Source organism: Peromyscus californicus, unplaced genomic scaffold, assembly GCF_007827085.1.
Source record: "Peromyscus californicus insignis strain IS unplaced genomic scaffold, ASM782708v3 Scaffold_8__1_contigs__length_139910024, whole genome shotgun sequence".
NCBI lineage: Eukaryota > Metazoa > Chordata > Mammalia > Rodentia > Cricetidae > Peromyscus > Peromyscus californicus.
The window spans coordinates 66,146,407-66,174,232 of NW_026294606.1; the positions used below are offsets into that span (position 1 = coordinate 66,146,407).

Here is a 27,826-nt window from a genome sequence, read left to right on the forward strand (position 1 = left end):
TTTCAACTCCTTGTTTTAATTATTCCTGGGTACTTTTTGGTAGCTATTATAAATTGAGGCTGTTCCCTTGTTTTTTCAGGCAGTTCCCTTGCTAATGTATAGCAACACTCATTTTTGAACTTCACTGTATTTGTTTGCTAGCTTCAACAGTGTTTCCCTGAAGTCTGTAGAGTTTTCTATGTAAGATCATACCAACAACACAGTGACTTTGCTTTCTCTACTCCTCCTCCTCGGGTGTCTCTTCTCAAGCCTGATTGCTCTGGCAAGGACATTCCACACTATGGTAAACATAGTAGAAGTCTTTGTTCTCTTCACAGCTAAGGGGACAAGTTTTCAGCATTTCACTGTTGAGAATCCATGGGCTCCTTGCATATGGCCTTTACTGTGCTGAGGTGAGCTCCTTCTATAAAAATCTTGGTGAGAGCTTTTAATTATCTAAACATACTGAATTCTGTCATATACTTTTGCCCCTCCCCCCACATCTAATAAGATAATCATATAGTTTGTATCCTTCATTCTTTTGATGTGATATGTCACATTTATTGATTAGTATATTTTGAAACACTCTTGTATGCCAGTAACACAATGCACTTGGTCATTGTGGATGCTCTGTTTTATGTGCTGTCAAACTGCACATGCTCACGTTTGTTGAGGAATTCTATGTACGTCAAGAACACTGGCTTCCTGCCTTCCCTCCTTTCCTTCTATTGCCTTCCTGGTCTGGAACAGGCTCCTCTTCCCCCAGCCTCCCGTGTGCTGGGATCACAGGTATGTACCAACCTTGCCTGACTTTTCTTAAGCTGTCATTGTCTACTTGCAAAGTCAGGGCAGTGCTGGATTCATAGAATTTGGAAGTATTCCCTCCTCTGATCTTTGGGTTTTTACTTTTTCATGAAAACTAGATAGTTGTACTTGTCAAGGAAATTAATTTTTTCTAGGTTATTTAATTTTTGGTATGTAATTATTCATTGTAATCCCTTATAACCATGAAGCAGAAGAACTAACAGTATTAAAATGTTCATACTGCCTGGGGTGCTTTGTAGATTCAATACAATATCTATTAAAACTCTAACATCATTGTTCATAGAAAGAGAAAAAACAATTTTAAAATTCCCACAAAAGAGCTACAAAAGTTCCTAAATAGCCAAGCAATCATGAGGACAAAGAACAAACAAGGACAACAGTATGGTAATGGTAAAACAGTGTGGCATAAGACAGTCATACAGAACAGAGAGCCGAGAATTAATCCTGGCATGCCAACTGATTTGAAAAACACCATCTAGATAGTTCAGGGAGTGAGGCGCTTACCGCCAAGGCTGAGAACCTGAATTCAATCTCATGAACTACATGGTGGGAGGAGAAAACCAACTCCTGAAAGTTTTTCTCTGACTTCCGTGTGTGTGTGTGTGTGTGTGTGTGTGTGTGTGTGTGTGTGTGTGTGTGTGTGAAATAGGCAGAGAAAGGTCTCTTTAACAGTGTAGAGAAGACTGGATTTCCACCAGTAAAAGAAGGAAATTGGACTGTTAGCGCACATCACATATGAACATTACTTAAAAATGGATAAGACATAAATGTGAAAACGAGAACTGTAAAACTACTAGTAGAAGACAATACAGAAAAACTAAATGACACTGGCCATGGCAGTGACTCTATAATCTCACTCAAACTCCCCAGGAACCAAAACCAACAATAGTCAAATTGGATCACATCAAATTTAAAACCCACGAATAGGATACATTTGCAAGCCCTGCATCTCATAAAGGATTACTACCCCAAATATATAAGGATCCCAACTTAGTAGTAAGAAAACAAAAACTCAACTTAAAAAGTAGGAAAGTACACAAATAGACATCTCTTAAGACACACAAAAGGCCATGAAATTTACGAGAAAAGAAAAAAAAAAAGCTCAATATTATAACTCAGGGAAATGCAATTTACAGCCAGACTGGGAAATCATCTCACCACTGTTAGAAAAAGGCAAGTGTCAGCAAGGAAGTAAAAATAAGCTCTTACCATGGTAGTTGGGAGTTAATGCAAAACAGCTATGCCATTATGGAAAACTGTGCAGTTTTCCTTGAAAGAACTACTTAAAATCCAGCAATCCCACTCTGGGATAACCCTAAAGGTTCAAGGTTAAAGAGTTATCTATACTGTCATGTGCAGTATAGATACATGTTATAGAAAAAAGCCAAATGTCTCGCAAAAGATAAACGAATGAAAATTGTAGCACACAATGGGATACTACTCAGTCTTACAAAAAGAAATATGGTCATTTCCATCACTACACACAGAACTGGAAACTATTATACTATATAAGTCAGGCATAGAAGGGCAAATATTTCTTCTCATTAATATGTAAATTCTAAAACAACTGAATTCAGAAGTACATAGCAGAAAGTTGATTACAGAATCTGGGGGTTAGGAGGACTGGACAGACCTGAGATCCAAGGAGGAAGAATCAGACTGAAGGAAGGTTTCCCTTTCAGTTCTAGTACATACTATGATGAGTACAGACAGTAGACAACTGTACGCTGCAAAACTGTTAAGACGGTAAATCTTAAATATTCTCCCAAAAATATGATAAGGACTGGAGGTCATGGACACTAACTAACTTGATCTAAATTATTCCACAGTGTGTTTACATATTATAACATTACTTTGCATTCCACAAATTTATATACCTATAAATTAACAATTTATAATGACATAGGAAAACAGTACTTTAAGTAAAAACACAAGCAGAATACTCCATTTCAGGGAATGAGCTGGTGGATAATATAAGTAAAGCATTATGTTAACACTCCTAAGTGAAATCTGAGAAATGTATTCTTATTGTTTGTAAAGTTGAGGGAAGGAACACTGAAGTTTTACTGGTACAAGAAGGGTTACATTAACTCCCCAGCATTATAAGAAACAACTTAAAATTACCTGATGTCTTGTGTCTAAATTCTAAGCATCAATAAATACAAGCATATTCCATGCTAAGCCAGCAAGGTATTAGACTTGAACAAGAGAGCACACTGTGTTCTCTTGGTTCCGCTGGCAACCTTCTTCAGTAAGGATGCCATGGAGAAGCAAAGATCCTAGCACAAAGACCCACAGCTGAGGGATCCACACAGAAAACTGGACTGCATGTTAATATTCAATGTATTTGTGCACCAAATTTGAACAGAAATATAGAACCTTACTTCATTTCGAGTGTTTTGTAATCCTAAAGGTAAATACTTCAGGGAGGGTATCCTAATTCTCAAGTTTCACGTTTTACATCGAGGCACTAAACTAGAACTTTCATGAATAATTCTCTAAGTCTGAGGAGGGCTCCATCCCTCAGATTTTCTACTTCTAACATTTTATTATAGTAAGAGCCCTTGGGCTTTACATTTAGCAGATTCCAATCTCACGATCTACACACCCATAGTTTCTAGTTTTTCTTCCCTATTTCTTACTTTGGCTCATCTATTAGTTGGTAGAGAAAGACTTAGTCTTTGCACTTCAGGTTACAGTCTAATAGATGAAAGAGAAAAATATGTTACTTAAAACATTTTCATAAATACTTAATTATCTTAAAATTACCTTCTAAAATGAGGACCAAATATACAGCACTAACCCTCAAATCTCCCATTTCAACAGTGAGTTCTAATTAAAGGGATTGTAATGATGGAATTCTATGTCACTCAAGTTATCAGTTACTTGTATTTTCTTCACCTCTAATTTAACCATTTAGGAAAAAGCTTCAATATCAGAAGCATCTGTAACTCTAAATTCTCTCAGGAGGAAAACATCATAAACACAAGAATCGAATAAATTCAGGTACAGTTACTATCAAAATTATTTTTGTTCTAAAATGAAATATCTATATTAGTATGACATAATCAGATGCTTTGGCCATAGCAATGTTAGGGGGAGTCATTTATTTACAGCCCATTTACTAGTCAACAAGGATTACCAGAGAACCCAGCCTTTAAGACCATCTAGCCTCATCCCCATTTACTTAACTGGTGATGTCCTGTAGCAGAGGAACAGGGACTAAGATATAAAGGGAATACTCAATATCCCACAGTTAAGAATCTGATCATGTGCCTCTGTTTCATGCAGCATTTTATGTACTATCAGCGTAATTATTTGATTGTACTAAGTCTTTTTAAAATGTAACTTTACCTCTTCTTCTTTTTCTTTTCTTTTTTTTTTTTTTTTTTTGGTTTTTTTCGAGACAGGGTTTTTACCTCTTCTTCTAAATGTGTGTAGAACTATAAGGCCTGTGTTGGCTACGTACCAGTAGAGTAACTGAGGAGATCTTTAACAATTTACTCATCACACCTTTTTTCATTATCAAGAAGAATCTGCTGTTGTAATCAAAGAACTTCCAGGTTACCCAATGCAATGACTGGACCCATAAAAAATGCTATTTTAGCTTGCAGACATTTTATATTACCACTTAGGTCCCTCCAAACAATAAAAGAAATACAAATATATAACTGACCTTTCAGTTTGAAGTAAAATTTAGAGCCACTTTATAATCTATTTTATACTGACTCTGTCTTGTTAACTATACTTAAAATGATTTGGGAACTATCAAGAAACAGATTTTAATTAATCATTAAATGTTCTCAAAACACACAGTATCATTTGAAGCTAGAGGTCTTTTTGTTTTAGTTTTCATTTTCTTAATAACATACAAAAGCCCCAGGCTATCTCTATAACAGCCCATTGCTGTGTGGTACCTCATCCTGTTGTACCTCATCAGCAAAGTTAAAGTTGTCAGGCTAGAAATAGCCTTTAGGGGTTCCTCTTCCATAGAGCTCTAAGTTGTCCATGTACAAGTGGAAGCACACCCAGCAAAGGGAGGAGCCGTCTGAGGGATGAGGAACTCCAGTACTATAAAGTCACCAAGAGTGGCGAGTAGTCTTTTCTCATTATTGTGCCCTGCAACCCACTTGAACCTCTTTTCAGTCCAGTCAGAAGTTTCACTTCTAACACCTAAGGTGCCTACTTTGTAATGGTTCTCCTGTGTGCCAAGACTGCTACTATATTTGGACTGCCTTTAGGGGAATTTAGAAAATAATCTTTCAAGTTACCTCACTTAACATGAATAATACAGTTAAGAATTAAAAAACAAAACAAGACAAGAATATCCAGTCACATTGCCAAAGATATCAAGGCTAGACCAAAAATGTTGGCCAAGATTTCAATAAGCACATTTAGGAATGGTCATACATTAGATATGTAAGATTTTTCCTTATATATCTTATAGGTACATAAAGTCTATTTCCTGTAATAAGCTCTATTGACTATACTCTTCCCTCAGTTAAAGAGCCAGAGCTGTGGACTCAACTGCTGACAAGAAGAGAAACAGACTGATCAGGATGGACAGCTTTAAGGCCTGTCTACCCAGGGTGCCTCATGATTCTTTAGGCAATCATTTGGACTCTCTTATGAAACAGATAAGGGAGGCAGGCACTGGTCCTAGGAAGCAGGTAGACTGAGACTGAGAAGTGTTGTAGTTATCTACAACAAACAACCCCTGACCCCCAGTCAGAGTAGAGCAGAGAGGAGAGCAGTACAAGTGATGCTGCCCTCCAGGCAAGAACACCGCTACTGTACTCCAGATTCCTAGTCAAAGCCATCAAAACAGTCTTCCTTGTTTTGTGGTGATACACACCACCAGCAGAATCTTAAATTGCTAATGGGAATTGGCCTAAAATATGCCAAGCAGTTAGGGAGGCTTATGGTTAATACTTCATGTTTTTAATGCCAAAATAATTGAAAATGGTTAATTTGTATAGACTTCTCATCTAACTTTCAAGGAATTTCAATATTTTCAAAATTATTTGTTAAGTTTATTTCAGAAGACAGATGTTAAGACACACAAATTATGATGATTTAATCTAAAAAATAAATACATGTTTTAAATCTATTCCTTTCCTGTAGTGGGTAAGTTACGAAATGTAAACAGCAGAAATAGTAAAATCTAAGACAAATGGATGGGATGACTAAACTTGGTTAAAATACAGAAGTAAATTATTACAAAATGCCCACGAATTAATCTTCATGGTTTTATCTAATAATTAAAGATATATAAAAGTGAATTTTCCTCACAACACTAAACATTAACACTATAAAGCATTTTACTTATTTTTAAATTTATATTCAAACAGAATTGGACAAATTTAAAACACCCCAAAAAGGGATCTCTCTCGCACTTACGTGCTGTGGTCTTTCTAATGCTACACAGAGCACCACACAGAAGCGAGGCCCTGTGCATCCCAAGCCCAGACATAAGGAAGAGGGCTGGGGAAGGAACGGTTACATGCTGTGTTTCTCCTTTGCATTACACTCCTCTTATGTGTATTTTCTGTTGAAATGGTAATGTGCACTTATGCTCTTACCTGAGAGAAAAAGTACTTTCTTATAGGAAAAGTCAAAGATGCAACTACAGAGAGAGAGAGAGAGAGAGAGAGAGAGAGAGAGAGAGAGAGAGAGAGAGAGAGAGAGAGAGAACGCCGAACCAGAACAAAATCAAAGCTATAAAAATCACCCCAACCTTGAAAGGAAATTTAAAATGACTTTAAAAAGAATTTAGTCCCTGTTTCTTTGAAGACAAAACTTCTGAGTACATAGGCTTGCTCTTTTCCATTTTTTAAAAATATTGAATTAGCAATGATTAGCTTACATTTAGGTTAAAATGCACAATAAAAAGATCATCTAGCCGGGCGGTGGTGGCGCACGCCTTTAATCCCAGCACTCGGGAGGCAGAGCCAGGCGGATCTCTGTGAGTTCGAGGCCAGCCTGGTCTCCAAAGCGAGTTCCAGGAAAGGCGCAAAGCTACACAGAGAAACCCTGTCTCGAAAAAAAAAAAAAAAAAAAAAAAAAAAAAAAGATCATCTAATAATATCTAAAGTAATTTATTTTAAAATGTAAAGTTCTGTTAACAATGTAAATTAACTTCATAATGAGTTCTCAAATAAGAAATTAAGAAAATGCTCCAAGTACCTCATTCTTAAACCCAATTAGGAGAGAGATAAAGACTCACAAGTGAAGACGGTGGTTAGAAAAGAGCAAGCTAAGGGCAAATGCCCACACGCTCAGCCCGCAACCCTGCAGCCTTTCTGCAGTGTGCAGATGTGTCGTCATGAGGAGACCGCAACCCTGCAGCCTTTCTGCAGTGTGCAGACATGTCGTCATGAGGAGACCGCAACCCTGCAGCCTTTCTGCAGTGTGCAGACGTGTCATGAGGAGACCGGCTCTTGACTCCAGGCAGGCACTAGGATTTTGAGAGAACTGCACTGATTAGGAAAGCATGGTGCAGTAAGTTCCACAAAGAAACTACTGAACATCCGTTATTATTCATTAGGTAGCACTGTTGAACAGAACTAGCTTCATGTTCTGATATTAGAGGGAAACAATTCAAAAGGATAAAGTAAGTCTGAACACGGTTTCGTAGGACTTGCTCTTGTGCAGTGAGTTTGCAAGTTCTCAACACCGTGAGAGGCACCACAGAGGGATGTCTGGAGACCCATGCCCACAGGGCATATTCCCTTTGGCAGATCTAAAGGTTTTGTTCTGTCAAAGCTCAGGTAGCTAGCATGAAAAATTCTCCATTCAACTTATCAGGAGTTAAGTTTCTTTTTTGAAAGGGTCCATTTACTTACTGCATCTCTCCTGCCTACATCAGTCTTAGAAGGCCCTGTGGGAACTCTGCTGCCTGCCTACTCTGCAGTTCCCATAAGGCTTCTGCAGGGAGATTCGATGACATTTCCCTAAGACAAGAATCAATCTCCAATCCACACAAGGCGGCTTTAGTGAGTTTCTCTAGCAGACTCCCTGAGATACTGTGTCAGTGAAAACAGTATCACCTTCGCTCTTAACACAGGCTCATGTTTAGTCAGACTTTTAAAAAGATCACTAGTCAATCAGAAAAGATGAGTTCTAAAACATAGTGGAAAGTTCGAATTTAAAAATCAGAGAAAATTCCATAAAACGTGTAATAAATTTTTAATATGGTTATCTAATGTGTTCATTTAAAATGATTAAATTCATTTTACTATTGACTCAATAAAACCAACTTGTGATAAAAATTTCTTTCAATCTTATAAACATTTCTCTCTTGTGGGTCAGAAACAGATACCAACAGCACTGCAAAGGTAAGTCCTAGGTCACCGGGCAGCTCATATACGACATGGTGTTAAAAGTTTCAGTCAACCCAACAGTCAGTTGTTCTTATCAAAGGATAACCGCAGACAGTCAGATGATGGGTTACTTCTGAGAGAGCAGCTTTTCTATCTACCCTCAAATCACAACAGCAATCTGAAGGATGACATGTATTTTGATGCTACTTATTTATAACTACTCTTTAAATATCATTCAGTAATATTGGAATCTAAGCTCAATAAACTGTTATTTACAAGTATTAGAATTGATATTTAAAAGATACCACAACAAATTTAGGGAAACCATAAACATTTCACAAACAGCACTTGCTTTAAAATGGCCCAAGGCTTAAAACTAGGCTGTGTAGCTCACAACACTGCCAGTGTCCAGTCTACACCTCTCATGTCTTCCATGCTTCCGTTAAAAACTGAATGATGATCTGACCTAAGTAAAAACAGTGTTGTAAGGTGACCATTTTTAAAAAAGGAATCTCTACTTATTTTAATTTTGTGTATATTAGGGTCTGCATGTATGTTAGCGCATCTCATGTGTGCTTGATGCCTGCTGAGGTCAGAAGAGGATGCTGATCCCCAGGAGCTGGAGTTTGACAGCTGTGAGCTGACATGTGAGTGCTGGGAAAAGACCAGCCAGTGCTCTAAGCTGCCGAGCCATCTTTCCAGCCCTCTTCAAACTGCTAACGATTTATTCAAGTCAATCATTATCGTATTCCCTCATCCCATTTACTTCAAATTTATAGTTTTTCCACTATGCACAACAAAGTATTACATGAAGCCAAGAACATTTTGATAATTCTTGGATAAATACTAGTTCAAAGTAAGTGATAACTACCATTAGTGCAACATGTTTTCTATAATATAAAATACAGTAAATTCAATTTAAAAGACCAGAATCAAGAAACCAAAGTTCTAATTTAAAACAGATAAATAGATATCAACTACAACGTACAAAGCTTAACTGGATTCTTGTTTGGAATTAAAAGCTACAAAAAAAAAAAAAAAAACACTTTCTGGGGTTGATCAGCAAGTTTATTAATATTTACATGGTGAGATTAGGCTGGATTCTTCAGTTTGCACCACATTTCACTGCACTGCAAAATTTACCAATATAACTATACCTGTTTTGAAATTAGAAAATAAAGACGTACTATTATAAAAATAAAATACTAAGCTATTAATTTCAAGCTAAGTCCATTATTTTGATAAGACATATAAAAAGGTGTCTAAATTAGGTTAGAAATAAGTTATTGCAAACTATAATTTGCAATAAAACTGAAGTCTCAATGTCAAGGAGTTTTTTTTTTTTCTAGAAAAGGGATGGAAAAGTGGGTCAGTCTATGACTCATTAAATGTATGGGTCAAGACCTTTTCGTATCTTATATGTAAATATGTGAATGCTTATTTAAAAAATATATAACAAACAAACAAACAGCCAAAGCCATCAATTACTTGACACTGGTATATTTTCAGTGTCATCCATAAAACTGTTTTTGTGAAAATTTTGGGATTTTTTTAAAACATAAATTACTACAAAGATTCAATATATACACATTGGAATATCATTGACAAAAATACTTTAAATCACAAAACACATAGAAAACTAGTGTTATTACTGAATGAAATGTTAGTTTGCCCTTTAGCTTACTTGTAGCATGTAGTTACAATTTCTGTCTTAATTTTCAGAGTGAAACACACAGCTGCCATTTCTCTTTACAAAGAGTCTAATACATAAAGCTTACATTTTTCCAATAATTTAATGACATGTATACAGAACATATAAGACAATCTAGAAATTAAAATAAGCCTCTAATTAGATCTTTAAACCAGGCTTCCAAACTACATCTGTAATGGAAATTATTTTTACTAAAGCAAAATTTAGTTCTACAGATTTCAGTCTTGCATAATTTTTATAAAATTCTGAGTCATTTGTGTTTTCAATGTTATTACCAATACCTTTTACATTATTAACTAGCTTGATACATATCCTTTCACACCACAGAAAAGGCTAAGTTTAATAGGCTATTATTTGGTAGTCAGGTAATTTATGTAAACTTGACTATTTTTGCTTTCTCAGGCATGCAAAATTAGAATTGATCTTTCTCTCTTAAAAATATTTCTGGGCTGGAGAGATGGCTCAGAGGTTAAGAGCACTGTTTGCTCTTCCAAAGGTCCTGAGTTCAATTCCCAGCAACCACATGGTGGCTCACAACCATCTGTAATGAGATCTGGTGCCCTCTTCTGGCCTGCAGGGATATGTGCACTGTATATATAATAAATAAACTAAAAAAAAATATTTCTTTTAGAATAAAAATCGGGCTTGGGTCAAACGTTCTAACAGGTTTTTTTGTGCTAAATATAAATTACAAATGAACAATATTTGCAGCATGTATTATCTATAATAGACTGTTTCCTATCAGTACCCTTGGAAGGAAATTCAATATGGAAGTGATATCCGAGCCGCTATGAGCTTAGTTCTCTACATATTTATCTCTCATTGCCTCAATCTTAAGGTCACCTGCCTTGCAAATGCCAAGTGAACTCTCTGAATCATAGTGAATACATTAATAATAACAAAGCTATATAACACCTACACAACTCATTAAACATGGATATGAGAAGCTGGTGCCTATATAGAGCCTTTGGCCTTATGTTCTAGCATCTTAGGTAAAGGATGGTACACTGCACACTTCCAAAAGGGAAATGCAAACACCAACCCAGCCACAAACCCTCTGATCTACAATGGTGCCTTGCCTGCAAGATATGGTGGGGTAATGGTGGCACAAAGCTTGTGTGAGTAACCAACCAATAACTGATTTGACTTAAGGTCCAATCCATGAGATAGAACCTATACCCAGCACTACTTGGGTTGCCAAGAACCAGAGACTAGATAATGCAGGGACCTAGGGTAAAACCAAGTAACACTGGTCTTATGAAAGAAAAACCAAAAACAACAAATGTAGTGATAAAATGACTCTTAATGACATTCTGTTATACTCATAGATCAGTGCCTTGTTCAGCCATCATCAGAGAAGCTTCCTCCTGCAGCAGATGGGAACAAATAGAGAGACCCACAGACATTATGCAGAGAGAGGCCTTGGGACACTCAGTCCTAAACAGGATGTCTCCATCAAATCCCTTCCCTCAGAACTCAGGGACTCCATGGAAGTGGAAGAGGCAGAAAAGAGTATAAAAGCCAGAGGGGTTGGCGAACACCAGGGAAACAAGGCCTTCTAAATCAATACAGGCAAAGCTCATATGAACTCAGGGAATGAAGCAGCCCACGGCCTGCACCAGGTCCTCTGTGTACACATTATGGCTTCCAGCTTAGTGTTTTTTATGGGATTCCTGAGTATGCAAATGGGTGGGTCTCTGATTCTTGTGCCTTCTGATGGGCTCCTTTCCTTGTGTTGGTTTGTCGTATGCAACTCTAATGTGACAGTGTTGTTTTGTTATATTTTATTTTGTTATATTAAAAAAAAAACGAATGAAAGACAATCTAACCACTAGGGTAAAGGTTAACAACTAAACTGTCATTTACACCTGTTGGGAGAGAGAAAGTCAGTTTTTCTAACAGTGACACTGGGTTTATCAATCACTCCAGGGAGGGCCTTATTTTCAGGAGTAGCTGATCAATATATAATGGACTCCATGGGGTTTTTGTTTTGTTTTTTTGTATGCTTTTATTTGGTTAGAGTTTGATGTTTTGTTTTCTTGGTTTTGTTGTACTAGGTTTTTGTTTGTTTTCTGAAAAAGAACTTAAGAGTTGAGTGGGTGTAGGGAGGGGGAAAGGATCAAGAATGACTTGGGGGAGGGGAAGAATATGATCAAAATATATTCAAATTTAAAATGATAAATAATAAACATTTTAAAAAGAATAGCATAGATGTCAAGTACACATCTTTGAGGACGAATCATCAGACACATGTGTCTCCTTAGACATTTCTATAGCTTGTCTACCAAACCAAAAGCATCACCAGTCCTGTCACTCAGGATGCAAATCTCTCATTCAGGTACTTGACTCCACTCTATACTATTATCTGAAATGAGTCAGAAAGGGCCCACTTTGGGGAAGACATGTTTTAAAGGCAGAGGTATAGAAAACAGGGAGTATGAAAGAGCAACGATGGGGAAAGGGTTTGAGTAGGGAATGGAATGGAGAGTAGGGCAGAGGAGGGTATGGGGGATAATTAGAACTCATATGAAAACCCATTTTATAAGCTGCTTAAACACACACGCACAAACATGCATAAATACCAAAGGGGTTAAATTCACATTATCCTACACAGGGGATAATGTTCCAAGCTCTAGATTGCCAAATAACAAGCCTAATGCCAAATGAGGGGTGCCTCCCCTCAAGTTGTTGGTCAGAGGGTTCCCAGAGGAACAATATAGACTATTGGCAGTGTTCTAGGTTCTCACCAGAACTTGATGATGATAGCCCATTGCTGAACATACTACATACTTTGGTCACAGGGCATGGAGAAATCAAGCTGGTACCGAGAAGGAAGTTTCTTCCCCGAAGGATAGCTTTCATAGTACTTACTGGGGGAATCTAAGTGGGCTTCTGGAGAGAAAAGTCATTAATGATCTTATGCAGCTGTAAATACTGTGAGCTACCATGATGACCAGCTTGGAAAGACAAGCTCATAAGTGCAATTGTGGCACAAATGTTAGAGGTAACCAGTTGCATTCTGATTACATTTAAGGCCTGCTCCATGAGCAGAAATGGATGCCTGCTATAGTAAATCTGACCAAGAATCCATGGCTGGGAAAATTAAAGGCCTCAGGTGTCCTGTAGAAATTTTCTGAAATACAAATTTCCATCTTAGAAAGGAAGCTCCTTAAGACTCAGGATATTCTAAAGAGAGAATTTTTAAACATCTCAGCTTTTCAAAACTCAGATAAATTCCATGGTATTATGGACCTGAGCTTTGTCAAGACTCATCCCTCTTGAAAATTTCTGAGTGTGGAAACTTTAGCCATAGCCTCCTGCATTAGGATACATACCTCACCAAAGCAAGAACAATATCTATCTGTCTACCACTGCTCTCACAGCAGCTGGCAAAACTCCAGGCACAAACGATCCCTGGAAGACACCGGATAACTGAGCCCAGGAAGAGATGAACACACCTGCAGCCTACGTATAGTGCATGAGGAACCCAACTGTTTGCAGACAAGAAACAATGCTTCCTTATAGGCTGCTGACATCTATGAGCAAAGAGCAAACGGGTCTAACTCCAACCAGTAAAAACCCAGAACACGAGACACAGAGCCAGTTTTATAGAAATAATTTCATAGAACAATTTTATATAACTTTACAGTTTATTTCTAATAAACTCTTGGGAAAAAAACTTATGTTCTTTTGATTCTTTGGGGTCAATTATACAGAGTGAATAAATTAACCACAAAATAATAGACAAAAATCCAAAACAAAACAAAATAATAGCCAAAATATGGCCAAAAATGATAGTTCAAAATATAGAAGTATTTTTAAAAAGATCAAACCAAAAAGTGAATGTTTCCTTTTATAATTCCAAGAACAGCAAAACTTCCAGCATTTTTATGTAGCGAAGAATATACAAATACTTCATATTTTAAAGTATCTAAAATTGAGCCCAATAAATGTTAATAGCTTCATTTACTATTTATGTAATTTTCCACTGGGGCAGGAAGCCTCAGTCTGGATAGCATTAGCCTTGGCTATATAATGAGACCCCAAGTGCCCCATCTCCACAAACTCACTTGTATAATTTTATGTCAGTTTTCCTAAAGAATAGGGGTAGAGATGAAATAATTGTTTTAAAAACACATTTAATGTAAATCTGGTCTGCTTTTCTTTTCCAGAAGTACATACTGAGGAAATGTGTGTCCAGAATCACAGTTTTCTGTTTTTAAGTTTGACTTCATCCTCCCTATTTTGAGAGGGAAATGAACAGCAAGTTTCAGACTCAATGTATCAGGATGGCCTGTATTTTCATACAGGTACACTTATGGCCCGTCCATGTTAAAGTAACATGTACCTTAATCTAGATCTGTAAGCTGGACTTTGGTCAACACAATAAAAGCAGGAAGAAAATAAATAAAACTTGAGAGTATCAGTGAAATTTAAACAATTCTTATAGAAGCAATCTTACACTAGAAAAAGCATGCTACAAAGTCTCCTGGAATAATTAGAAAAGTGCACTTGGAGCAAAGAGATCTTGAATATATACTTTTATATACCCCCCCCATTAGTCCAACATTTGACAGTTTGTTCTTAATAGCATCAGAGATGTCTGATAACTGTTTGCTGAATAATGAATGTGCCCACCGTGGTAACAAGTGCTCAGATTTACTGAGCGCTCGTCTTGTGCTGGGCACTGCTCAGTATTTTAGATTCAAGGTTGACAACACTTCTAAGAACTAGGCACTACTGTAAAGTCCTACTTTGAACACAGAGGAAAAGTGGCCAGGGGATGTTGGGAAGGAGCATGGCTAGGGTTTAAATGAAGGTATCTGATGGCAAAATTTCCCGGCTGTGGAAAATATTATGGCTTCTTAAGAAGTAAGATTTAGAAATAGTTCTATATAAGAATCTAAAAACCAAAGTTCTTTCTTCTATATCTCAGTGACTTCTGGACAAAATAAAAAACCCAGAGCTCTGAAGTTAGCAGAGATAAAGACATGAAGGAATATACTGAGATTACTCTAAATTTAGAGCAAAGTAACAGTGTTGTCTGTAATGGGAAGTCATAAGATATTTTGGACACATTGCATTTATCACTGGTTGGACTATCATCTGAACAAAGATCAAACTAAATATGGACTTACAGTATTACCTGTTGCCTAATGTCATTCTGAAGAAAACAAAGTCCCTACAAGCCTACCTTGGCAAAAAACACGGTGAGGTGAGTTTCGCTGCCAACAATCCAAATAGGGAATTTTGGAGATTTCAAGTAAGAACCAACCTAGAATAAATTCAGCAAAGTAAAACAAATAAATGAAAAATTTATGCTGCCCCTTAAAAATTTGTTCAGAATTATGTGAAACATAACAAAGGTATCTAATTAACATTTCTTATCCACAGAAGTTAAATTCTGAGTACAGAAGGGAACTATTCCTAAACTTACATTGCATCTTTAAACCAGAACATAGCAATGTAGATCTTAGTGGATACACATGCATCGTGAGGACTTTAGCTCAAGAACTCAGTCTCAGATTTTGCTACATTTCCCAGATAGAATGGTTACTTTAGGAATTTCAACTCGGCATAAAGTTAGAGTCATAAATTTAGAATTACTTTATAAGGTAACAATTATAAATCAATGTCCAAGGTAAGGGCACTCCTTTTCTTAAAGAGTTTAGGCTAATACAATAACCTCCCCTAAGAAAAAGTTTAGACTGTAAAGGACTCCTGCATGAAAAGTTCAAGGTTCTACAACATACATACTATTTTTTGTTTTTTGTTTTATTTTGTTTTTGTTTTTTGAGACAGGGTTTCTCTGTAGCTTTGGAGCCTGTCCTGCAACTTGATCTGTAGACCAGGTTGGCCTTGAACTCACAGAGATCTGCCCATCTCTACCACCCACGTGCTGGGGTTAAAGGTGTTACCACCACTGCCCAGGCCATACATAGTATCTTTAAAATAAAAAGCTATACTTATAGTTTGCCTGCAAGGTCATCTATATACAAGTATGTGCCCCCCAAAAGGTTTTAAGTCTCTATATAAGACTGTGCCAAAAAACTCGCATTTTATTTGTAACTGAGATAAAAAGTGCATTTTGAACAAGTAAAACAAATTCACACAATCCATCATGTTTACCCTAATCAATTATTCCATACTTCCACGAGGACACTTCCCTTAAAAACAATCTTAAAAACAACCAATCTAGTTTGCTTTCCTGTCTCATCCAGACTGACTGTAACCGGGAAATGAAGAAGCGACTTGCAGCACTCAGGCCATTATTCTTCCCTAGTCAGCCAGCAGCCTTGCTTCAGCACCACCACAGCCCTGGGGAATTTACTATCACAAGAGAGGGGAAGCCAGGAACTCTTGTATCTATGGGCAGAAGACTCGGTTCCTTTGTCCTGTGAAAGCAGGGACAAGTTGATGTGCTAACATGAAACAGAAAACTGGTCAAGTAGGAAGGCTTCTTTGAGGACAGCAGAGAAGGAAATGAGTGAAGAAAGTCATGGCTAGTGCTCAGTTCGTGTCAAATGGGGCTGGAGAGATGAGCAACAGAGATCTCACTCTAACTGGAGCAGAGAGGTGCACAGTGGCAGGCCCTGGCCTGAACTTAAGCACCCACTACAGAGCTGGAATCACAGACAGGGGTCCTGACTCTAGACTAAGACTCTACCACACAGTGGACAGTCTAGACACTGCTTCATTTCCCTTAGAAAAAGCATGTGCATTTTACTTAAGGCAGAGGTTTAAAAAAAAAAAAGGTGAAAATTTATAGTAGGAACAAAGGATAAATGAATGCTGAACTAACAGGTTTTTTTTTTAAGGTTTATTTATTTATTAAGTATACAGCATTCTGCCTGCATGTATTCAGAGGCCAGAAGAGGGCACCAGATCTCATTATAGATGGTTGTGAGCCACCATGTGGTTGCTGGGAATTGAACTCAAGACCTCTGTAAGAACAGCCAGTGCTCTTAACCTCTGAGTCATCTCTCCAGCAATTATTTTGGTGTATTTTATATTAAAAAAAAAAAATCAATCACTAGAGAACATAATATTATCCTTATTTTGGAAATCAAACTGACAGCCTTCCAATAGTTGAACAGAGAATTACGATGTGGCCATGTAATTTCACTCCTAAGTACACAGTAATATAAAAACATATGCCTATAAAAAATGTACAGACAAATGTTCACAGTAGCTAAATTGGTAATTATCACACTAAAGTATTAAATCTGAACCATTATGAATAGAGAAGACTCCTGTTAATCAATTCTTCATGACAGAAGCTAAATTTAAAGTTTTACAATATTCTTTAAAATGTATAATTTTAAACATCCATCAGTTGATGGCTGGAAAAAAAAATTGACACATTATAAAACAGAGTAATTCCAACACAAAAAGGAAGGAAGAGTTCCTGTTTTCCACCTCGGTTAGTAAATGGGTGGAGGAGCCCATGAAGCCAGAAAGCAGAGCTGTAATGTCTAGAGCGAGGGAAGAAGGAAGTGACTGCTTGGTCAGTTTCTTTTGGGGGTGAGGAAAACCTTCCAGAATTTGATAAGGATGATGGTTGTCCAGCCTTACAAACACAGCAAAATCATGGAACTGTATACATACATCAACACAGTGATATTTATGATAGTATGTTATTTCTTATTTATTGGTGTTTCAAGACAAGGATTTCTCTATATAACAGCTCTGCCTGTCCTGGAATTCACTCTGTAGAACAGGCTGGCTCGAACTCAGAGATCCGCCTGCCTCTGCCTTCTGAGTGCTGGGATTAAAGGCGTGTGCCACCACCCACCTGGCTCTTTTTTTTTTTCTCCCGAGACAGGGTTTCTCCGTATAGCAGCTCTGGCTGTCGTGGAACTCTGTAGACCAAGCTGGCCTTGAACTCAGAGAGATCCCTTTGCCTCTACCTCCTCAGTGCTAAAGGCGTGTGCTACCACTGCTGGCTCTTATCTTTAAATATAGTTAAAAACACAGTTCTTTCTGTGTGTGTGTAGGAGGGTTATAAATAGGTACCACTTCATTTATGTTCCTATATGTGTTCAAATAAGTAAAATGGTAATTTCATTATTAGAAAGCAATCTGCTACACTGTCAAATGGAGAAATGTTTAGATTCATAACACTTCTGCCATTTCCCTAACTATCTGGTGACATGATATATATATATATGTGTGTGTGTGTGTGTGTGTGTGTGTGTGTGTGTGTGTGTGTGTGTATATATATATATAATATATATGTATATATAGTTGAATGAGAACTTACATACTGATGAACTTATATACAGCATTTTAGAAACTGACAGCTCAGTTTTGATGCCCTAGTTATTATAAACCAGTCAGTCTGCTTTAGGGACAACTGATTAAATGCATACCGCACCATTCTTTTCATGGCCCTCACACTGCAGGATCAGCCTATTTGTCTATATGTCAGGACCCAGACAAATAGTTACAGCCTTATAGCATAGAGCCCCCTGGAGTTATTCAAATCAGCACATCATAAAAGCATAGGGAACCCAGCTAACTCCATCCCACTTGCCATATATAATCTGTGCCTGCAGCTCCAGCTTGCTGCTACCTTGTCCCTAGGGTGGAAGCCACTGGTGGCTCAGTTGTCAGCTCTCTTTACCTCTTATTTATAAGCAACAGTGCATTGGGGCATTAGAAGAATCCTGTAAGAGTCTAACACCATCAGGGAAAAGAAGAGAAAACAAATTCAAGATTAAAAAAAAAAGTATATAGTCACCAGAGTAGTCAGTCATTTCCTAGGAAATAATGTGAGAGTAACTGAGGGTGGGTTGGAAAGATGGCTCAGCTGTTAAAGGCTAGACTCACAACCAACACTGTAAGAGTAACTGAGGGAATGTCCGGAAATACATTTCCTGATACAACTTCAAACCAACCCAAGGGAAGAGTCAGCCATTCATTTAAAGAGCTGGGGCATTCCACACAGAAATAGAGAGTACTAAGGTCTATCAGGCAGGAAAGGGCTGAATGTGTCTGGCAAATGACAGGCCACCAGTGTGGCTGGAACACAGTAATGGAGAGGGCAACACTGACCATAACAACAGGATCCTGATGAAGACTTCACAGGCTACACAGTTATGGGGTTTAACTGAGAAATGTCCCCCTTAAGTGTGTGTATTTGAACACTTTGCCCCCAAATGGTAGTGCTGTTTGGGAGTTTGTCAAAGCTTCAAGAGGTAGAACCTTGCTGAAGGATGTGTATCACTGGAAGCCAGTTTTAGAGTTTATAGTTTTGGCCCACTTTCTGCTCTCTCTCTTCCTGTGGGTAGTGATCTCTCTGCTTCTAGCTCCTCTAACAATGACATGTCTCCCTAACATGATGGACTCTCTCTCTGGAACTGTGCGTCAAAATAAATCCTTTTTCCTTAGATACTTTTGGGGTCATGATATTTTATCACAGCAACAAAAAAACTAAGCAAAAAATTTAAATATTTCAGAATATAAAATCACCATAATTTGGTCACATGTAAAATAAGTGTGTGTGTGAAGGGGGTGGTGATCATACGTGCACACTTTCCTCCAGGAAAATGAATATGTGTATGGATTGGGTATAGGGAAATACAGTTTGAATCTCTGATTGCCAGGCTGTCTTAGAATGATGTTAATTTGTATAATTAAAATGACGGAAATGAAGGCGTCAGTATTGTTTATAGTTACTACTTACAAGTAAGGTCGGAATAGATTCTGCATAGTTCTTACACCTACATCATCTCTGTTTATGTGTTGTCATGAGGGAGGAATGATATCTTGACAAACAGTAACAGGAACAGTAATGAGTGCTCTTTCTCTTTTCTCTCTTCTTTCTCTCTCTCTCTCTCTCTCTCTCTCTCTCTCTCTCTCTCTCTCTCTCTCACACACACACACACACACACACACACATACACAGAGGACAAGATTTATGTTACTAATAATCATCACCATCAGAAACACCGTATGAAATAAACATTTAAAATAAAAAACACACAAATCTACATCATTCTTTGTCTAAGAATATGACCTCTTTTAAGTGAGAACACTAGAGTAAACTTCATTTAAAACCACTTGCAATATTTAATGGTTATTGAGGACTGCACAGGAAGGTGCCTCAAATCAAAAATGAAGGTCCAAGACAGTTCCTAATTCTAGCACACATGTTAAAACAGCTTAAAAATATATTTATAGTCAAACATATATATTTCCATTTTTTATATTATTTTGTTCTGTGCTCTGTCATCCATTCCCTTCAAAGGAAAATGAGAATGATTAGCTGGCTTAATTTCTTAACACTTTGTCAGTTTAGGTTGGGAGTTCAGCAAAGAAGTAAGACAGTGATGAGTGGTTAACAGATGGAAGTTGAAGTTTGTTACCTAAGAATGAAAATACTGTCCACAGGATGAACACACTCAAGTCCTTGAAGACATTTACCTTACAATATCGTAACGCTTCCATTAATGTTAAGAATCCTACAGCTGCTTGTTCATGGATACCAAGAAGTTCTGCAAGAAACAAACAAACAAACAAAAAAACCAAATTTAACACTGCATTAGTATATATGAGTCTGAGTAGTGTGTGTGTGTGTATGTGTGCATAAATATATTTATATTCAAACCATGCCAAAATGCTTTCTTTCACCTACAACTATCTTTAAAGCTTTGTACATATTTATTAATATACTGGTATAAAATACTACTCACATATAGATGGCCCTGACGTGGTAGCAAAGGTTTTTCGTAGCTAATGTACACTAAGTAGAACTATAATACATGAGGACCATAAACATAGATTAAAAAACTTTTTCTCAGGTACAATTTCTAACATGAAAAGTATTACTATCTACAAGTAAAATCTCTTTGGAATCTTCAATAAATTTTAGGGATATTAAGAGTATAAAATAAAAATATTTTAGTCTTTGGACTGTAGCAACTCTGGGGGTAGGAGTATAGCAAATGCAGAGATGGGTAGAAATGATACTCTATAGATAGCGAACATCTGTCTCCTTTCCTCCGAAATGTAAGCAGTAACAAAATCTTCCTATTCAAAGACAAACACGTGTCGAGAACCAGGTTCTACAATTTTATTTCTAAAATCAATTACTACCACCTAGTGTCACAACTAGATACTACATGATCTACTTCCTTGGGTTTAGCTAAATGTCTACAATGGTACATTTAAAATATCAAGCTACTAAATACAGAAAATTAGGCCTTTATAAATCTTGGTGATAAAGTATTCATATTTGGTCAAGAATCACATGCTCAGGTATCTGGTTTAAATGATCCTTTTTTTTTTTCCTCTTCTGATTTTTTTTTTTTTTTTGAGTCTCACATATTCAAAGTGCCTCAATGTACTTTGTAGCTGAGGATAGCCTTGAACTCCTGATTGTCCTGTCTCTACCTTCCAAGTTCTGGGATATAGGAATATGCTACTATGACTAGCATTAGACAATAATATTTCAAAATGTATTGTTCTCACTCTTTCAAACAGGATATATACTTAATATGACCTTCTTAGATTAAGTTATCAATCAAAATATACCTAATTTATATTTATATCAAGCAGTAAGACAGTGAGGATATATTTTCATATCATTAATAGAACTTATTTGCATTAGTTTTTCTTTAAAAGCCTCATAGTCTTTACCCTTTGCTTGCAAGAAACTGGTAATTTTATGACTATTTTGTCTTTGCCAATAATATCTAAATTGCTGATTGAATTTTCAAAACTGTTATTTAGCTTGACAGCAAAGAAATAAAACTATTCTTTGGCCAAACAGAAATATTCAATTTTATGATTCACAAATAAAAGTTGTACACACTATGCAACATGTCCTGAAATATGTATTCATTGTAGATTAGCTAAATCAAGCTAATTAATGCCCATATAAGACTGTCTCAAAAAAAAAATCAGGAGAAAAAAAATATCATCTAAACCAGACACTTGAGCATGAGATTCTTTTTTGTAACCTCTTTACATATTTATTACAACCCTGTTCAGCCAAGTTGTAAAATCAGCCTGAATACCCATCAACAGATAAATGGATGAAGAAGATGTGACCTATACACACAATGGAATTTTGTTCATCTACAAAGAAAAACAAAATTATGTTGTTTGCAAGAAAATGGATGGAATGGAAGAACATGGTGTTAACTGAAAGAGGACAAACGCCAAACAAGAAATATCCTGTTTTCTTTCCTATGTGGAATTTAGGGTGTTAAGGGCATGAAAGCAAAAGAGGATTATTAGGGCTGTGTAAGGAAGTGGGGGTGGGAGGAAAAGAAGAGATGAATATAGTCCAGCTACATCAGAGAGCACGTGATTCTTGACCAGATCTGAATACTTCATCACCAGGAATACATGAAGGCCTCATTTTCTGTATTTAGTAGCATGATATTTTAAATGTACCTTTGTAGATATTTGAAAACTAATACATACATATATACATACACACACACATACATACATATACATGTGCCTCACATATGTATTTTGAGGAATGACAATATTTAAAGTCTACTCTTGGCAATTTTCAAGCAGAGAACATGTCATTACCTATAGCCAGCATGTTTTACAATAGATTTCTTAAACTTACTCCTTTTAACTGAAATTTGATATTCTCTCACTTTCTGCCCAACCCCTCCCCTCCCCACCCCATCATTATTTCACATTACCTTTTGGGGATTACTGACTGGGTATCCTAGTACTGTACTACCAACTGTCATCTACAACTGCTGGGGAATTTATAGGAGTCCTCATAGATTTGTTAAATTTGATGCTATTTTGGAAATCAGATAATCATCCTACATGTAGCAAACATACCCTGGGTGTCAAGCCCTATCAAAGAATGCCACAGGTGATGATGTCTGATCACCTTAAGAGCAGTTTGGTTTGGGCAGCAAAGGACAAGTAGAAAGTAGAAAGTGCCAGGGAAGTAAAATGCTCAGATGTGGTCATGGTCACTTTCAGAAGTGGGAATTCCAAGGTCTCCTTGAACAGGTGGCTTATGAAGTGAGCACAGGACTAGACAGGCAGAGGTAGTAGGAAGGACACATAAGTCCTCAGATACAGGAACAAAGACACAGAGAGCAGTACTATTTTGTTCCAGCCCAGGTTTATGATGGGTGGCAAAATGAACTGGGAGGAGATTATGCAGGGTCCTAAGAAAAGTTAAAAAAAATCCATATTTAAATATAGAAGAGGACTTTTTAAAAAACAAAAACATACAACAGTTAAAATAAAAAGCATTATTGTACTTGAAAAGCTTGCTTATTTCACTTACAGGAAACATACTTGCAATTTCAGTTTAAAATCTATTTAAAGATCTTAATGGTGGCTCTTTCCCAAAAATATACTTAAGTATTAAATTTTGTGCTTATACTAGAGAGTTAAGAAGGAGTAACCAGCCAGGCAGTGGTGGCAAATGTTTTCCTTTAATCTCAGCATTTGGAAGGCAGAAGCAGCAGGATCTCAGTGAGTTCAAGGACAGCCTGGTCTACAGAGCCAGTTCCAGGACAGCCAAGGCTACACAAAGTAACCTTGTCTTGAAAAAGCAATGAATAACTATGCCTCAATTTAAATTATATGAGGAAAAGAAAAGTGAAGATTCTTTTAAATCCACTGATGGCTACCTGCTGGATTCCTAAGAAGCTGGACTGCTACTATTGGGTAATAGATTTAACAACAACAACAACAAAACCCAGGATGCCCATTTTGCATTTCTGTTGGTATGCTAAAGCATTCTGCCAAAAAGCAATTTAGGAGAGGAAAAAGGGTTAGTTGGTTTATACTTCCAGGTCACAATCCATTGTTGTGGGAAGTTAGGGCAGGAACTCAAGCAGAAACCAGGGAGGAAAGTTGCATACTGCCTCACTCTCTTGAACTCCCAGGCTCATACCCAGCTAGCTTTCTTATACATACTGCCCAAGCCCTCCTGTCTAGAGATGGTGCAGTCAGTTCACAGTAGCCTGGGCCCTCCTATACCAACCATCAATCAGGAGAGTCACTCACAGCCACAGCCACAGGCTGTGTTAGTCATGGTTCTATTGCTGTGAGGAGACACCACAACCAAGGCAACTCCTATAAAAAAAAGCATTTAATTGGAGGCTTGCCTATAGTTCTAGAGGGTAAACAAAACTTCAAGGCAGGAAGCAGACAGGCATGGTGCTTGGCAGTAGCGGAGAGCTTTACATCCTGATCAACAGGCAAGAGGCAGTGGAGGGTTAGGGGGAAAACAGATGGACACTAGTGTGGACTTTTGAGATCTCAAAGTCCATCCCCAGTGACTTGCTTCCTCCAAGGCCACACCTACTTCAACAAGGCCATACCTCCTAATCCTTCTAATCCTCTAGACCTTTTCAAACAGTTCACCCACTGGTGGCTAAGCATGCAAATCTATGCACCTATGGGGGTCATTCTCATTCAAACCATCACAGGAGCCAACTTGATTTGTACCATTCCTTAATTACCTGAAGTTCTTTCTTCCTAAGTGACTCTAGGTTGTGTCTAGCTAACAACAAAAACTAACCAGCACACCATTTACATTTACATTCCCAACACTGTCTGAAATATACAATCCTATTCACATTAAAAATACATATATATTTACACTATAAAATGACTGATGATCTCAAATGTAGATTAACTAGATCTAACTTCATCTAGCAATCTGGCTCTAGCCAATAAAACATGTTGTTGAAAGTAACACAATTTCAGGATAGCACTCTGATCTATTAATTCTGATAAATCATAATTGTAAATCATAGTCTTAATTATAGAGTTCTGAAATGATCATATTCCTTAGAGTTTACATTTCTATATCTCCATGTATCATTAAGTTCATGAGCATCAATTATTCCTTACAATTAACCATTAAATAAATGTATAAAAATGATGAATGGATAAGACATAATAAAGTAAAACATTTTAAGAAAATACTAAAGAATATTAGTTTAATCTGGGGATGATAGAAATACAGAATTGGTACAGGGGAAAGAGCCACCCAAGCCTAACTGAAACAGAAAATATCAAATGACTCTACATTATGGAAGTGAAAACCTTGGGAACAAAAGACATCACTAAGAAAAATGTATAAGAAAAGGTTGGGAGAGATTGCCTGCAAGTATAAAAAAAACTAAAAAAGAACTTACAGCGCCCCATAAATTGTAATAAAGCAACCCCTCCCCCTAAAATGGCAGATGATGAGAAGAGACAATTCCCAGAGGGCAAAATAGTTAAAATGCTTACATGCGAATAAACAACTGAGCTCAGATTCATTAGGAAGTAGAACAAATGTCAATTAAAATACATAATCATTTGTCAAAAACTGGTCAAATATTAAAGATGGACAAAGTTCAGTTATCATCCAGGATACGGAAAAAAACAGAACTCTACAGTCAGAAAGATATGTTGATACATTATTAGTTGTAAGGCATATTTTAGAAATAAAGTTGCTATTAATTAACAGTTTAATAGATATTCCCCCAAAGAGTAAATCATCTGAGTTAATGTTTTATCCAGGATTTGAATTTCTAGGTATATAGCAAAGAAAGATAAAAGCACATGCTCTCACAAAGACTTGCCCACAGGTGTCCCTAACAGCATTATTCATAACAGACAGGTGGCCATTTCAAATGTCCAGCAATTGATGATGGATGACTATGCATGGCTCACCCACATACTGCAATATTGCTTGATCACTGATAAAAATCAAGCACCAGTCCAGGGAAATACTGCTCAAAGTAAAAGAAAATTGTCACAAACACCAGACATCGTACAATTCTATTTATGTTAAATGCCCAGGACATGAAAATTTATAGAAACAGAAAGCAGCTTAGTGGTTGTCAACCTGGAGTAAACGGAGCTATGGGGAGCTAGTGCTGATGGGACCAGGATTTCTTTATAAAGCAAGGAAGCTATTTCAGATTTGATTTATTTTACATTTTGACTAGGTGGCATGCATAGTACATAGATTAGATTTCAATAAAGTTATTACTAAGAACAAGTCAGTAGTTGACTAAATCTTTAATACACATCTAATTTAAGAAATCAATCCTGCAGGAACATTGAATAGAACTGACTCACACACAGTGTTTCTTACCGATTTGTTTTGCAGTAGTCAAACTGGAAACCATCTACATGCTCACCCAAGGTAAACTGCTCAAGGCAAAAGACACACATGACAATTCAAACACTAATAACCTTAGTAAATAAAGGTGGAAAATGCCTTGTTTACCCTTCACTGAATATTCCCAGGTCACACCTAATATCTACTTTCTCTTCAGCTAACAGAGGAGTGATTACTGCTAGGTAAACAAAACAAAACAAAATCACAAGAACGAACCCAAAACCTAGGAGCCCTATCAGTGAGAGTCACTTAAGTGATCCCACTTGCCTTCTTCTAACCTAAACTCCGAACAGCTCTTTACTCCTTAGAGCAGTTAATTCACACCTTTTTGTTTTTGTACATTTTTCTATGTCCACTTAGACCCTCAGTAAACTTCCATATCTTGAATTTCCTAAGTTGAATGAAGCCTGTTTCTTTTCCTTGTTGCATGTCATTTCTTTAAAAGAACGTGCATCTCCCATGACTACGTCACACCCATATTCCTGTTTCCGGCTGTTCTTTAAAAACTGGCTCTTTCCCCTATGTACAGCAGAGGCAACCTCTAATAATTAAAACAAAAACCACGCAGCCCATCAGAGGCCTCACTTCTATCAGCTCACCAGCAAAATCCTTGCCCAAACTGCTGAAGAGCAAGTCCCTTATCAGGTGATTTGTATCTCAACTACCTTACTAAAGAAAGACCTTACTCTTAGCCCCATTCTCCCGGAATGAGATATACTTCACAGCTTATTTTCCAACTCTGTACTGTGGACAAGGACCTCTGGATTAACTTCTCTCTACGTGGGCAAACATCTACCTTTGAGGGTGACTAGCACTGAAATGTAGTAAGAATGGCAGTATATGACAAGGATCAAGCATAGTGTAAAAATACACATGCCTTTAAGGGCTTTCCCATGTTTTATGTGTTGATTAATGCAGTATATTTGATTTAAAATTTTGATAATTACCTGCACTTCACCCTTACCTCTAATATGAGGAGTCCTACAAGTTCAATCTCCTGTAGACTCTATCACAGAGGTAGACTGATTTATCATTCCAAATTTTAGTATAAGTGCTGCCGAAGTGAGCACAAGGTGGGCTGATTTAGGAGGAGGATGTTCTACAGAGAACAAGCAGAGGCCTTGGTATGGTTAGAAGTCCTGTTGGTTTAATCTCTGTTGTTTCACTTTGGACAAATTAATAATCACCCAAGCCTCAGTTTCTTTAGCCATACTGAGGTTAAAAAGATATATCCAAAACATACTGCTTGTAGGAAGGAAATAAAAAGTGTTCTTTTCTCCATCCTGTGCCACTGTCCATCAGTGTCTTGTACATGTCCCACTGTTGAAGCTGTGTGCCATAGCTTTCAACTCGTGATTCTACTCCAATAATTCTACCAACTGACAGCATCGTTGTCTTCTAGATTTTACTGTGTTATTTCTCTGCTCAATGCTTACAATGATTCCTTTTCTAATACTTACCAGCTAGGAGTAAATATGGTATTTAGTAGCCTCTGTGTTCTCACTCAAGCCTATGCTGATACAGTCTTTCCTTTTAGTGTTCATCACAATGTACTGGTTCTCAAACCCGGCTGCACAGCAGAATCACCGAGGAGAAGTCTTAAGTTTTATGTCCATGTTCCAGCACCTCTCCAAATGATGTACACTGCTTTATGCTTTATTCAGTCTTTCTGTCTGTCTCCCTGTCTAAACAATAAAATGTGTGTGCTACCCCAAACACCCTCTTGCTCATGCTCTCTGTCCCCATTAAAATTCCAGTGTCTCTTTACGCCAACATAAACACAATGAGAAAAGCTTCCTCCTTCCTCAGCATTTGTATAGTTCTTATTTCAACATGTCTCCGTTCACCACACATCAAATCATCTAT

General features: G+C 37.2%; 1 protein-coding gene across 7 annotated transcripts in view; it reads right to left on the bottom strand.

The window, feature by feature from the left end:
• Mindy3 (MINDY lysine 48 deubiquitinase 3) overlaps positions 1-27,826 on the bottom strand; it is a 73,219-nt gene that overhangs the window by 20,337 nt on the left and 25,056 nt on the right. For 6 of the 7 annotated variants that reach the window (XR_008215623.1, XM_052727127.1, XM_052727126.1 and 3 more), the window contains 2 exons: positions 20,266-20,336; positions 15,032-15,112 (listed from right to left, as the gene is read on the bottom strand). Coding sequence is in view for 6 of the 7 variants with exons in the window: in XM_052727127.1 (XP_052583087.1) it covers positions 15,032-15,112; positions 20,266-20,336 (152 nt within the window). In the remaining variant the exon portion in view is untranslated. The remainder of the gene's footprint in view (positions 1-15,031; positions 15,113-20,265; positions 20,337-27,826) is intronic. The other variant, XM_052727125.1, reaches the window with a different exon arrangement.